The sequence below is a fragment of the Salvelinus fontinalis genome, chromosome 5 (genome assembly GCF_029448725.1).
Source record: "Salvelinus fontinalis isolate EN_2023a chromosome 5, ASM2944872v1, whole genome shotgun sequence".
Classification (NCBI taxonomy): Eukaryota; Metazoa; Chordata; class Actinopteri; order Salmoniformes; family Salmonidae; genus Salvelinus; species Salvelinus fontinalis.
In genome coordinates, this window is record NC_074669.1 from 39,135,794 (window position 1) to 39,151,184 (window position 15,391).

At 51.0% G+C, this 15,391-nt stretch overlaps 1 protein-coding gene across 1 annotated transcript in view; it reads right to left on the reverse strand.

Annotated features, from left to right (window-relative positions):
• Positions 1-15,391, reverse strand: part of ppil2 (peptidylprolyl isomerase (cyclophilin)-like 2) — a 76,319-nt gene that overhangs the window by 43,184 nt on the left and 17,744 nt on the right. The window contains exons 8-13 of the mRNA XM_055923360.1: positions 11,790-11,879; positions 11,592-11,667; positions 10,674-10,834; positions 9,094-9,169; positions 3,646-3,752; positions 1,542-1,631 (exon numbers count right to left, since the gene is read on the reverse strand). Of these exons, the coding sequence (XP_055779335.1) occupies positions 1,542-1,631; positions 3,646-3,752; positions 9,094-9,169; positions 10,674-10,834; positions 11,592-11,667; positions 11,790-11,879 (600 nt within the window). The remainder of the gene's footprint in view (positions 1-1,541; positions 1,632-3,645; positions 3,753-9,093; positions 9,170-10,673; positions 10,835-11,591; positions 11,668-11,789; positions 11,880-15,391) is intronic.

Below are 15,391 nucleotides of genomic sequence, written 5' to 3' on the forward strand. Positions count from 1 at the left end.
TGAGTCGGTGAGAAGCAGTAATGTGTTGAGACAGGTGAGTCAGAGAGAAGCAGTAACGTGTTTAGACAGGTGAGTCAGAGAGAAGCAGTAATGTGTTGAGACAGGTGAGTCAGAGAGAAGCAGTAATGTGTTGAGACAGGTGAGTCAGAGAGAAGCAGTAATGTGTTGAGACAGGTGAGTCAGAGAGAAGCAGTAATGTGTTGAGACAGGTGAGTCAGAGAGAAGCAGTAATGTGTTGAGACAGGTGAGTCAGAGAGAAGCAGTAATGTGTTGAGACAGGTGAGTCAGAGAGAAGCAGTAATGTGTTGAGACAGGTGAGTCAGAGAGAAGCAGTAATGTGTTGAGACAGGTGAGTCAGAGAGAAGCAGTAATGTGTTGAGACAGGTGAGTCAGAGAGAAGCAGTAATGTGTTGAGACAGGTGAGTCAGAGAGAAGCAGTGATGTGTTGAGACAGGTGAGTCAGAGAGAAGCAGTAATGTGTTTAGACAGGTGAGTCAGAGAGAAGCAGTAATGTGTTGAGACAGGTGAGTCAGAGAGAAGCAGTAATGTGTTGAGACAGGTGAGTCAGAGAGAAGCAGTAGTGTGTTGAGACAGGTGAGTCAGAGAGAAGCAGTAATGTGTTTAGACAGGTGAGTCAGAGAGAAGCAGTAATGTGTTGAGACAGGTGAGTCAGAGAGAAGCAGTAATGTGTTGAGACAGGTGAGTCCTCATGAAGCAGTAATGTGTTGAGACAGGTGAGTCAGAGAGAAGCAGTAATGTGTTGAGACAGGTGAGTCAGAGAGAAGCAGTAATGTGTTGAGACAGGTGAGTCAGAGAGAAGCAGTAATGTGTTGAGACAGGTGAGTCAGAGAGAAGCAGTAATGTGTTGAGACAGGTGAGTCAGAGAGAAGCAGTAGTGTGTTGAGACAGGTGAGTCAGAGAGAAGCAGTAATGTTTTGAGACAGGTGAGTCAGAGAGAAGCAGTAATGTTTTGAGACAGGTGAGTCAGAGAGAAGCAGTAATGTGTTGAGACAGGTGAGTCAGAGAGAAGCAGTAACGTGTTGAGACAGGTGAGTCAGAGAGAAGCAGTAATGTGTTTAGACAGGTGAGTCATAATGAAGCAGTAATGTGTTGAGACAGGTGAGTCAGAGAGAAGCAGTAATGTGTTGCGACAGGTGAGTCAGAGAGAAGCAGTAATGTGTTGAGACAGGTGAGTCAGAGAGAAGCAGTAACGTGTTTAGACAGGTGAGTCAGAGAGAAGCAGTAATGTGTTGAGACAGGTGAGTCAGAGAGAAGCAGTAACGTGTTTAGACAGGTGAGTCAGAGAGAAGCAGTAATGTGTTTAGACAGGTGAGTCAGAGAGAAGCAGTAGTGTGTTGAGACAGGTGAGTCAGAGAGAAGCAGTAATGTGTTGAGACAGGTGAGTCAGAGAGAAGCAGTAATGTGTTGAGACAGGTGAGTCAGAGAGAAGCAGTAATGTGTTGAGACAGGTGAATCAGAGAGAAGCAGTAATGTGTTGCGACAGGTGAGTCATAATGAAGCAGTAATCCGTTTCGTCTCACCATGAAGTTCCTGATAGATCTGTGGAAGACAGTTCCATCGTAGTAACTCTTCTTACACAGCTTGGTGAAGTTCTCTCCTGCTTTAGGAACCTGGGAGAGAGAGACGGAGGAGACAGAGGACATACTGAGATATTAGACAGACGAATACAGTGATATATTAAAACACAGTCCTGTACGAGACAAAGGTAAAGACCTGTCCTGTACGAGACAAAGGTAAAGACCAGTCCTGTACGAGACAAAGGTAAAGACCAGTCCTGTACGAGACAAAGGTAAAGACCAGTCCTGTACGAGACAAAGGTAAAGACCAGTCCTGTACGAGACAAAGGTAAAGACCTGTCCTGTACGAGACAAAGGTAAAGACCTGTCCTGTACGAGACAAAGGTAAAGACCTGTCCTGTACGAGACAAAGGTAAAGACCTGTCCTGTACGAGACAAAGGTAAAGACCTGTCCTGTACGAGACAAAGGTAAAGACCTGTCCTGTACGAGACAAAGGTAAAGACCTGTCCTGTACGAGACAAAGGTAAAGACCTGTCCTGTACGAGACAAAGGTAAAGACCTGTCCTGTACGAGACAAAGGTAAAGACCTGTCCTGTACGAGACAAAGGTAAAGACCTGTCCTGTACGAGACCAAGGTAAAACACAGTCCTGTACGAGACCAAGGTAACTGACCAATAGGAACACGGATAGCACACAATAATACGATTATTCTGAGTAGAAGGACTTATATAATAATTTGATTTAAAAACGCTAACAAGCTGTGTCAGAAGAACAATTTCCCCGATAATCTTGTCTTCATGACATCTGAAAAACAGGCAACCTGATGGGTTTTTTATACATGCAGAAGAATCACCAATCATTATGAACGTTCTACAACAGCGACCATGTTATTTTGGAAGTTAATTGATTAGGAGGGAAAACTATTCATACTTTCAGTTTTTCCAAACTCATTTCATTCACGCATGTACATTTACAGATCAAATACAATGAGGAGGAAGAGCTGTGGGGAGGAAGGAGGAGGAGAGAGAGGGGGGGACGAGGGGGGAGAGAGAGAGGGGGGGACGAGGGGGAGAGAGAGAGAGGGGGACGAGGGGGAGAGAGAGAGAGGGGGACGAGGGGGAGAGAGAGAGAGGGGGACGAGGGGGAGAGAGAGAGAGGGGGACGAGGGGGAGAGAGAGAGAGGGGGACGAGGGGGAGAGAGAGAGAGGGGGACGAGGGGGGAGAGAGAGAGAGGGGGACGAGGGGGAGAGAGAGAGAGGGGGACGAGGGGGAGAGAGAGAGAGGGGGACGAGGGGGAGAGAGAGAGAGGGGGACGAGGGGGGAGGAGAGGGGGACGAGGGAGGAGGAGAGGGGGACGAGGGAGGAGGAGAGGGGGACGAGGGAGGAGGAGAGGGGGACGAGGGAGGAGAAGAGGGGGACGGAGGGAGGAGGAGAGGGGGACGGAGGGAGGAGGAGAGGGGGACGGAGGGAGGAGGAGAGGGGGACGGAGGGAGGAGGAGAGGGGGACGGAGGGAGGAGGAGAGGGGGACGAGGGGGAGGGAGGAGGAGAGGGGGAGGGAGGAGAGGGGGACGAGGGAGGAGGAGGGAGGGAGGAGCAGAGGGGGACGGAGGGAGGAGGAGAGGGGGAGGGAGGGAGGAGGAGAGGGGGACGAGGGGGAGGGAGGGAGGAGGAGAGGGGGACGAGGGGGAGGGAGGGAGGAGGAGAGGGGGACGGAGGGAGGAGGAGAGGGGGACGAGGGGGAGGGAGGGAGGATGAGAGGGGGACGAGGGGGAGGGAGGGAGGATGAGAGGGGGACGGAGGGAGGAGGAGAGGGGGACGAGGGGGAGGGAGGAGGAGAGGGGGACAGAGGGAGGAGGAGAGGAGGACGAGGGGGAGGGAGAGAGGAGGAGAGGGGGACGAGGGGGACGGAGGGAGGAGAGGGGGACGAGGGGGAGGGAGGAGGAGAGGGGGACGAGGGGGAGGGAGGAGGAGAGGGGGACGAGGGGGAGGGAGGAGGAGAGGGGGACAGAGGGAGGAGGAGAGAGGAGGGGAGAGAGTTGGAAGAGGGAAATGGAACCCACTATCCCACCATGTTCTACCAAACTGAAGTACAAAGGACCACACACCTTGTCACAGTACAGCTCCAGGTTGATGTCCCCCTTGTTGGTGTGGAGGCGAACGTAACCTTTCTTCTTCACATAGGAATAACGCACCGTGTCTTCTGAGATCGCATCTACAACAAGCAGAGAAAACATGTTTCTCAAAACACAGACATGTTGCTGAGCTGTTATCTGTGTGGAGAGAGGACAGGCCTAAGATGTACAGAGACCACTAACCCGCAGTGTGGTGTTACCAGAGACCACTAACCTGCAGTGTGTTACCAGAGACCACTAACCTGCAGTGTGTTACCAGAGACCACTAACCCGCAGTGTGGTGTTACCAGAGACCACTAACCTGCAGTGTGTTACCAGAGACCACTAACCTGCAGTGTGTTACCAGAGACCACTAACCTGCAGTGTGGTGTTACCAGAGACCACTAACCTGCAGTGTGGTGTTACCAGAGACCACTAACCTGCAGTGTGGTGGTACCAGAGACCACTAACCTGCAGTGTGGTGTTACCAGAGACCACTAACCTGCAGTGTGGTGTTACCAGAGACCACTAACCTGCAGTGTGGTGTTACCAGAGACCACTAACCTGCAGTGTGGTGTTACCAGAGACCACTAACCTGCAGTGTGGTGTTACCAGAGACCACTAACCTGCAGTGTGTCGTTACCAGAGACCACTAACCTGCAGTATGTTACCAGAGACCACTAACCTGCAGTGTGTTACCAGAGACCACTAACCTGCAGTGTGGTGTTACCAGAGACCACTAACCTGCAGTGTGGTGTTACCAGAGACCACTAACCTGCAGTGTGTTACCAGAGACCACTAACCTGCAGTATGTCGTTACCAGAGACCACTAACCTGCAGTGTGTCGTTACCAGAGACCACTAACCTGCAGTGTGTCGTTACCAGAGACCACTAACCTGCAGTGTGGTGTTACCAGAGACCACTAACCTGCAGTGTGGTGTTACCAGAGACCACTAACCTGCAGTGTGGTGTTACCAGAGACCACTAACCTGCAGTGTGTCGTTACCAGAGACCGCTAACCTGCAGTGTGGTGTTACCAGAGACCGCTAACCTGCAGTGTGTCGTTACCAGAGACCGCTAAGCTGCAGTGTGTCGTTACCAGAGACCGCTAAGCTGCAGTGTGGTGTTACCAGAGACCACTAACCTGCAGTGTGGTGTTATCAGAGACCACTAACCTGCAGTGTGTTGTTACCAGAGACCACTAACCTGCAGTGTGTCGTTACCAGAGACCACTAACCTGCAGTGTGGTGTTACCAGAGACCACTAACCTGCAGTGTGGTGTTACCAGAGACCACTAACCTGCAGTATGTTACCAGAGACCACTAACCTGCAGTATGTTACCAGAGACCACTAACCTGCAGTGTGGTGTTACCAGAGACCACTAACCTGCAGTATGTTACCAGAGACCACTAACCTGCAGTGTGGTGTTACCAGAGACCACTAACCCGCAGTGTGTCGTTACCAGAGACCACTAACCTGCAGTATGTTACCAGAGACCACTAACCTGCAGTGTGGTGTTACCAGAGACCACTAACCTGCAGTGTGGTGTTACCAGAGACCACTAACCTGCAGTGTGGTGTTACCAGAGACCGCTAAGCTGCAGTGTGGTGTTACCAGAGACCACTAACCTGCAGTGTGGTGTTATCAGAGACCACTAACCTGCAGTGTGTTGTTACCAGAGACCACTAACCTGCAGTGTGTCGTTACCAGAGACCACTAACCTGCAGTGTGGTGTTACCAGAGACCACTAACCTGCAGTGTGGTGTTACCAGAGACCACTAACCTGCAGTATGTTACCAGAGACCACTAACCTGCAGTATGTTACCAGAGACCACTAACCTGCAGTGTGGTGTTACCAGAGACCACTAACCTGCAGTATGTTACCAGAGACCACTAACCTGCAGTGTGGTGTTACCAGAGACCACTAACCCGCAGTGTGTCGTTACCAGAGACCACTAACCTGCAGTATGTTACCAGAGACCACTAACCTGCAGTGTGGTGTTACCAGAGACCACTAACCTGCAGTGTGGTGTTACCAGAGACCACTAACCTGCAGTGTGGTGTTACGAGACCACTAACCTGCAGTGTGGTGTTACTAGAGACCACTAACCTGCAGTGTGGTGTTACTAGAGACCACTAACCTGCAGTGTGGTGTTACGAGACCACTAACCTGCAGTGTGGTGTTACGAGACCACTAACCTGCAGTGTGGTGTTACCAGAGACCACTAACCCGCAGTGTGTCGTTACCAGAGACCACTAACCTGCAGTATGTTACCAGAGACCACTAACCTGCAGTGTGTTGTTACCAGAGACCACTAACCTGCAGTGTGTTGTTTTCAGAGACCACTAACCTGCAGTGTGTTACCAGAGACCACTAACCTGCAGTGTGGTGTTACCAGAGACCACTAACCTGCAGTGTGGTGTTACCAGAGACCACTAACCTGCAGTGTGTTGTTACCAGAGACCACTAACCTGCAGTGTGGTGTTACCAGAGACCACAAACCTGCAGTGTGGTGTTACGAGACCACTAACCTGCAGTGTGGTGTTACGAGACCACTAACCTGCAGTGTGGTGTTACCAGAGACCACTAACCTGCAGTGTGGTGTTACCAGAGACCACTAACCTGCAGTGTGGTGTTACCAGAGACCACTAACCTGCAGTGTGTCGTTACCAGAGACCACTAACCTGCAGTGTGTCGTTACCAGAGACCACTAACCTGCAGTGTGTTACCAGAGACCACTAACCTGCAGTGTGTTACCAGAGACCACTAACCTGCAGTGTGTCGTTACCAGAGACCACTAACCTGCAGTGTGTCGTTACCAGAGACCACTAACCTGCAGTGTGTCGTTACCAGAGACCACTAACCTGCAGTGTGTCGTTACCAGAGACCACTAACCTGCAGTGTGTCGTTACCAGAGACCACTAACCTGCAGTATGTTACCAGAGACCACTAACCTGCAGTGTGTTACCAGAGACCACTAACCTGCAGTGTGTCGTTACCAGAGACCACTAACCTGCAGTGTGGTGTTACCAGAGACCACTAACCTGCAGTGTGTCGTTACCAGAGACCACTAACCTGCAGTGTGTCGTTACCAGAGACCACTAACCTGCAGTGTGGTGTTACCAGAGACCACTAACCTGCAGTGTGTTGTTACCAGAGACCACTAACCTGCAGTGTGTTGTTATCAGAGACCACTAACCTGCAGTGTGTCGTTACCAGAGACCACTAACCTGCAGTGTGGTGTTACCAGAGACCACTAACCTGCAGTGTGTCGTTACCAGAGACCACTAACCTGCAGTGTGTCGTTACCAGAGACCACTAACCTGCAGTGTGTTACCAGAGACCACTAACCTGCAGTGTGGTGTTACCAGAGACCACTAACCTGCAGTGTGTTGTTACCAGAGACCACTAACCTGCAGTGTGGTGTTACCAGAGACCACAAACCTGCAGTGTGGTGTTACGAGACCACTAACCTGCAGTGTGGTGTTACGAGACCACTAACCTGCAGTGTGGTGTTACCAGAGACCACTAACCTGCAGTGTGGTGTTACCAGAGACCACTAACCTGCAGTGTGGTGTTACCAGAGACCACTAACCTGCAGTGTGTCGTTACCAGAGACCACTAACCTGCAGTGTGTCGTTACCAGAGACCACTAACCTGCAGTGTGTTACCAGAGACCACTAACCTGCAGTGTGTTACCAGAGACCACTAACCTGCAGTGTGTCGTTACCAGAGACCACTAACCTGCAGTGTGTCGTTACCAGAGACCACTAACCTGCAGTGTGTCGTTACCAGAGACCACTAACCTGCAGTGTGTCGTTACCAGAGACCACTAACCTGCAGTGTGTCGTTACCAGAGACCACTAACCTGCAGTATGTTACCAGAGACCACTAACCTGCAGTGTGTTACCAGAGACCACTAACCTGCAGTGTGTCGTTACCAGAGACCACTAACCTGCAGTGTGGTGTTACCAGAGACCACTAACCTGCAGTGTGTCGTTACCAGAGACCACTAACCTGCAGTGTGTCGTTACCAGAGACCACTAACCTGCAGTGTGGTGTTACCAGAGACCACTAACCTGCAGTGTGTTGTTACCAGAGACCACTAACCTGCAGTGTGTTGTTATCAGAGACCACTAACCTGCAGTGTGTCGTTACCAGAGACCACTAACCTGCAGTGTGGTGTTACCAGAGACCACTAACCTGCAGTGTGTCGTTACCAGAGACCACTAACCTGCAGTGTGTCGTTACCAGAGACCACTAACCTGCAGTGTGTTACCAGAGACCACTAACCTGCAGTGTGGTGTTACCAGAGACCACTAACCTGCAGTGTGTCGTTACCAGAGACCACTAACCTGCAGTGTGTTACCAGAGACCACTAACCTGCAGTGTGTTACCAGAGACCACTAACCTGCAGTGTGGTGTTACCAGAGACCACTAACCTGCAGTGTGGTGTTACCAGAGACCACTAACCTGCAGTGTGGTGTTACCAGAGACCACTAACCTGCAGTGTGGTGTTACCAGAGACCACTAACCTGCAGTGTGGTGTTACCAGAGACCACTAACCTGCAGTGTGGTGTTACCAGAGACCACTAACCTGCAGTGTGGTGTTACCAGAGACCACTAACCTGCAGTGTGGTGTTACCAGAGACCACTAACCTGCAGTGTGGTGTTACCAGAGACCACTAACCTGCAGTGTGGTGTTACCAGAGACCACTAACCTGCAGTGTGTTACCAGAGACCACTAACCTGCAGTGTGTTGTTACCAGAGACCACTAACCTGCAGTGTGGTGTTACCAGAGACCACTAACCTGCAGTGTGTTACCAGAGACCACTAACCTGCAGTGTGTCGTTACCAGAGACCACTAACCTGCAGTGTGGTGTTACCAGAGACCACTAACCTGCAGTGTGGTGTTACGAGACCACTAACCTGCAGTGTGGTGTTACCAGAGACCACTAACCTGCAGTGTGTCGTTACCAGAGACCACTAACCTGCAGTGTGTCGTTACCAGAGACCACTAACCTGCAGTATGTTACCAGAGACCACTAACCTGCAGTGTGTCGTTACCAGAGACCACTAACCTGCAGTGTGTCGTTACCAGAGACCACTAACCTGCAGTGTGTTACCAGAGACCACTAACCTGCAGTGTGGTGTTACCAGAGACCACTAACCTGCAGTGTGTTACCAGAGACCACTAACCTGCAGTGTGGTGTTACCAGAGACCACTAACCTGCAGTGTGTTACCAGAGACCACTAACCTGCAGTGTGTTGTTACCAGAGACCACTAACCTGCAGTGTGTCGTTACCAGAGACCACTAACCTGCAGTGTGTTACCAGAGACCACTAACCTGCAGTGTGTTACCAGAGACCACTAACCTGCAGTGTGTTCGGTAGCAGAGACCACTAACCTGCAGTGTGTTCGGTAGCAGAGACCACTAACCTGCAGTGTGTTCGGTAGCAGGGGTCATGGCTGTGGAGGTGAAGGAAGCAGACACTCTGCCAGTGGAGTAATGAGCCTAGGGGAGGGAGAGAACGGTTAGTACCCTACACACTTAAACCCTAGCCCCTAGATACTCTGCCTGTAAACCTGAGGGAGGGAGAGAAGTCATTGGTCCTGTCAATAACACCGAGCCTTAGACACTTAACAACTAGGCCCTACCGCCCAACAGTAGTCCACTATATAGGGTCACGCCACCTCCCCCTACCCAGCATTCCCATTTCCCAGAAGTAGGAAACGGCAGAACAATGGGAACGCCGCCCGGGCTGAGCAGTGACCTCTTGGACCGTCAACAACTGGCTACAGAGACCGGTCGTCACAGACAAACCTGGCTGCCCAGAGAGGACAGTCTGGCTATACCTTATGGATGTTGTAGTTCCATTTCCACTACTACCATCATTGATACCTTATGGATGTTGTAGTTCCATTTCCACCACTACCATCATTGATACCTTATGGATGTTGTAGTTCCATTTCCACTACTACCATCATTGATACCTTATGGATGTTGTAGTTCCATTTCCACCACTACCATCATTGATACCTTATGTATACTATGATAATGAAAGTCATTTAACATGTCAATAAAAAGTCTACTGAATTGAGAGAAAAAGAGGAGACAGAGACAGACAGACAGAGACAGACACAGAGACACAGACAGACAGAGACAGACACAGAGACACAGACAGACAAAGACAGACACAGAGACAGAGACAGAGACAGACACAGAGACAGAGACAGACACAGAGACAGAGACAGACACAGACACAGACACAGACACAGAGACAGAGACAGACACAGAGACAGACACAGACACAGAGACACAGACACAGAGACACAGACACAGACACAGAGACAGAGACAGAGACACAGAGACAGAGACAGAGACAGAGACACAGAGACACAGAGACAGAGACACAGACACAGAGACACAGAGACACAGAGACACAGACACAGAGACACAGAGACACAGACACAGACACACAGAGACAGACACAGAGACACAGAGACAGAGACAGACAGAGACACAGAGACAGAGACAGACAGAGACAGAGACACAGAGACAGACAGAGACACAGAGACAGACAGAGACAGACACAGAGACAGACAGACAGAGACAGACAGAGACAGACAGAGACAGACAGAAACACAGACACACAGACACAGACACAGAGACAGAGACAGAGACAGAGACAGAGACACAGAGACACAGACACAGAGACAGAGACAGAGACACAGAGACAGAGACAGAGACACAGAGACAGAGACAGAGACACAGAGACAGAGACAGAGACAGAGACAGACAGAGACAGAGACAGAGACAGACAGAGACAGACAGAGACAGACAGAGACAGACAGAGACAGACAGAGACAGACAGAGACAGAGACAGAGAGAGACAGAGAGAGACAGAGACAGACAGAGACAGACAGAGACAGACAGAGACAGACAGAGACAGACAGAGACAGACAGAGACAGACAGAGACAGACAGAGACAGACAGACAGACAGGTGTGTGTCATCACCGCGTTAATCTTGTCAGTCTTCTTGGCCTGTGGTTCCTTCATGGTGGAGGCCAGTAGAGCGTCTCCTTTATAACCCTTGTAGAGCTCAGCCAGGGTCTCTCTGGTCTCGAGGTTGGTACTGTTCAGGTGGTAACTCGGGTCCAGTTTAGCCTTCTCCTCATCTACACACATCAAAACGATGGGAGTTTACAACAAACAACCTCATCGCCATCTCAAACAGAAACATCCAGATAGGGCCTTACATCACACGTCCCAGATGGCCCCCTAACCCCTATATAGAGCACTACTATAGACCAGAGCCCTATGGAACCCTATTCCCTATGTAGAGCACTACTTTAGACCAGAGCCCTATGGAACCCTATATAGTGCACTACTTTAGACCAGAGCCCTATAGCCCCCTATCCCCTATATAGAGCACTACTTTAGACCAGAGCCCTATGGCCCCCTATATAGTGCACTACTTTAGACCAGAGCCCTATAGCCCCCTATCCCCTATATAGAGCACTACTTTAGACCAGAGCCCTATGGCCCCCTATATAGTGCACTACTTTAGACCAGAGCCCTATAGCCCCCTAACCCCTATATAGTACACTACTTTAGACCAGAGCCCTATGGCCCCCTAACCCCTATATAGAGCACTACTTTAGACCAGAGCCCTATGACGCCCTATATAGTGCACTACTTTAGACCAGAGCCCTATAGCCCCCTATCCCCTATATAGAGCACTACTTTAGACCAGAGCCCTATGGCCCCCTATATAGTGCACTACTTTAGACCAGAGCCCTATAGCCCCTAACCCCTATATAGTGCACTACTTTAGACAAGAGCCCTATTCCCTATATAGTGCACTACTTTAGACCAGAGCCCTATGGTAGAATAGATAGGGAATAGTTGACCATTTGGGACTCGGTTACCCACCAGGGTCCAGTACTTTGAGGTTGTTCTTGACGTGGAAGAAGTCTGAGACATTGAACTTATCCAGGTTGGTAGGATCCTGTAGTGTAGAAACAAAACGACAGACAAAGTCAAGACCTCAGGACTACATTTCCCATGATGCTTATGGCAGGCTTCAGGCTCAGCACAGACACAATGAAGATCAGTAAACCTATTGAATACCTGCAGGGTGATGATGTCCTGTCTGGTGAAAGGTTCATCCGACAGCAGGTCTCTGTAACTCCTCGTCTTGACGTTGAGCTGTTCCACAGCCTGAGGTACAGACACTTCTTAGAAACAACGTGTGGACTCATCATCAGGTGGGTGCTTATTTAACTAGGTAAGTCCGTTAAGAACAAATTATTATTTTCAATGACGGCCTAGGAACAGTGAACTTGTTCAGGGGCAGAATGACAGATTTTTAACATGTCAGATCAGGGATTCAATCTAGTAACCTTTTCGTTTACTAGTCCAACGCTCTAACCACTAGACTACCTGCCGGTTACTAGTCCAACGCTCTAACCACTAGGCTACCTGCTGGGTTACTAGTCCAACACTAACCACTAGGCTACCTGCTGGTTACTAGTCCAACGCTCTAACCACTAGGCTACCTGCCGGTTACTAGTCCAACGCTCTAACCACTAGGCTACCTGCCGGTTACTAGTCCAACGCTCTAACCACTAGACTACCTGCCGGTTACTAGTCCAATGCTCTAACCACTAGACTACCTGCCGGTTACTAGTCCAACGCTCTAACCACTAGGCTACCTGCTGGGTTACTAGTCCAACACTAACCACTAGGCTACCTGCTGGTTACTAGTCCAACGCTCTAACCACTAGGCTACCTGCCGGTTACTAGTCCAACGCTCTAACCACTAGGCTACCTGCTGGGTTACTAGTCCAACACTAACCACTAGGCTACCTGCTGGTTACTAGCCCAATGCTCTAACCACTAGGCCACCTGCTGGTTACTAGCCCAATGCTCTAACCACTAGGCTACCTGCTGGTTACTAGTCCAACACTCTAACCACTAGGCTACCTGCTGGCTACTAGTCCAACGCTCTAACCACTAGGCTACCTGCCGGTTACTAGTCCAACGCTCTAACCACTAGGCTACCTGCCGGTTACTAGTCCAACGCTCTAACCACTAGACTACCTGCCGGTTACTAGTCCAACGCTCTAACCACTAGACTACCTGCCGGTTACTAGTCCAACGCTCTAACCACTAGGCTACCTGCTGGGTTACTAGTCCAACACTAACCACTAGGCTACCTGCCGGTTACTAGTCCAACGCTCTAACCACTAGGCTACCTGCCGGTTACTAGTCCAACGCTCTAACCACTAGGCTACCTGCCGGTTACTAGTCCAACGCTCTAATCACTAGGCTACCTGCCGGTTACTAGTCCAACGCTCTAACCACTAGGCTACCTGCCGGTTACTAGTCCAACGCTCTAACCACTAGGCTACCTGCCGGTTACTAGTCCAACACTAACCACTAGGCTACCTGCCAGTTACTAGTCCAACGCTCTAACCACTAGGCTACCTGCCGGTTACTAGTCCAACGCTCTAACCACTAGGCTACCTGCCGGTTACTAGTCCAACGCTCTAACCACTAGGCTACCTGCCGGTTACTAGTCCAACGCTCTAACCACTAGGCTACCTGCCGGTTACTAGTCCAACGCTCTAACCACTAGGCTACCTGCCGGTTACTAGTCCAACGCTCTAACCACTAGGCTACCTGCCGGTTACTAGTCCAACGCACTAACCACTAGGCTACCTGCCGGTTACTAGTCCAACGCTCTAACCACTAGGCTACCTGCCGGTTACTAGTCCAACGCTCTAACCACTAGGCTACCTGCCGGTTACTAGTCCAACGCTCTAACCACTAGGCTACCTGCCGGTTACTAGTCCAACGCTCTAACCACTAGGCTACCTGCCGGTTACTAGTCCAACGCTCTAACCGCTAGGCTACCTGCCGGTTACTAGTCCAACGCTCTAACCGCTAGGCTACCTGCCGGTTACTAGTCCAACGCTCTAACCACTAGGCTACCTGCCGGTTACTAGTCCAACGCTCTAACCACTAGGCTACCTGCCGGTTACTAGTCCAACGCTCTAACCACTAGGCTACCTGCCGGTTACTAGTCCAACGCTCTAACCACTAGGCTACCTGCCGGTTACTAGTCCAACGCTCTAACCACTAGGCTACCTGCCGGTTACTAGTCCAACGCTCTAACCACTAGGCTACCTGCCGGTTACTAGTCCAACGCTCTAACCACTAGGCTACCTGCCGGTTACTAGTCCAACGCTCTAACCACTAGGCTACCTGCCGGTTACTAGTCCAACGCTCTAACCACTAGGCTACCTGCCGGTTACTAGTCCAACGCTCTAACCACTAGGCTACCTGCCGGTTACTAGCCCAACGCTCTAACCACTAGGCTACCTGCCGGTTACTAGCCCAACGCTCTAACCACTAGGCTACCTGCCGGTTACTAGCCCAACGCTCTAACCACTAGGCTACCTGCCGGTTACTAGTCCAACGCTCTAACCACTAGGCTACCTGCCGGTTACTAGTCCAACGCTCTAACCACTAGGCTACCTGCCGGTTACTAGTCCACCTGCCGGTTACTAGTCCAACGCTCTAACCACTAGGCTCACTGCCGGTTACTAGTCCAACGCTCTAACCACTAGGCTCACTGCCGGTTACTAGTCCAACGCTCTAACCACTAGGCTACCTGCCGGTTACTAGTCCAACGCTCTAACCACTAGGCTCCCTGCCGGTTACTAGTCCAACGCTCTAACCACTAGGCTCCCTGCCGGTTACTAGTCCAACGCTCTAACCACTAGGCTACCTGCGGGTTACTAGTCCAACGCTCTAACCACTAGGCTACCTGCCGGTTACTAGTCCAACGCTCTAACCACTAGGCTACCTGCCGGTTACTAGTCCAACGCTCTAACCACTAGGCTACCTGCCTCCCCACTCTAACCACTAGGCTCCCTGCCGGTTACTAGTCCAACGCTCTAACCACTAGGCTCCCTGCCGGTTACTAGTCCAACGCTCTAACCACTAGGCTCCCTGCCGGTTACTAGTCCAACGCTCTAACCACTAGGCTCCCTGCTGGTTACTAGTCCAACGCTCTAACCACTAGGCTCCCTGCTGGTTACTAGTCCAACGCTCTAACCACTAGACTACCTGCTGGTTACTAGTCCAACTCTCTAACCACTAGGCTACCTGCCGGTTACTAGTCCAACGCTCTAACCACTAGGCTACCTGCCGGTTACTAGTCCAACGCTCTAACCACTAGGCTACCTGCCGGTTACTAGCCCAACGCTCTAACCACTAGGCTACCTGCTGGTTACTAGTCCAACGCTCTAACCTCTAGGTGACCTGCCGGTTACTAGTCCAACGCTCTAACCTCTAGGTGACCTGCCGGTTACTAGTACAACGCTCTAACCACTAGGCGACCTGCCGGTTACTAGTACAACACTAACCACTAGGCTACCTGCTGGTTACTAGTCCAACGCTCTAACCACTAGGCTACCTGCTGGTTACTAGTCCAACACTCTAACCACTAGACTACCTGCTGGCTACTAGTCCAACGCTCTAACCACTAGGCTACCTGCTCCCCACTAACCACTAGGCGACCTGCCGGTTACTGGACCAACGCTCTAACCACTAGGCGACCTTCCGGTTACTAGTCCAACGCTCTAACCACTAGGCTACCTGCTGGTTACTAGACCAACGCTCTAACCACTAGGCTACCTGCTGGTTACTAGTCCAACGCTCTA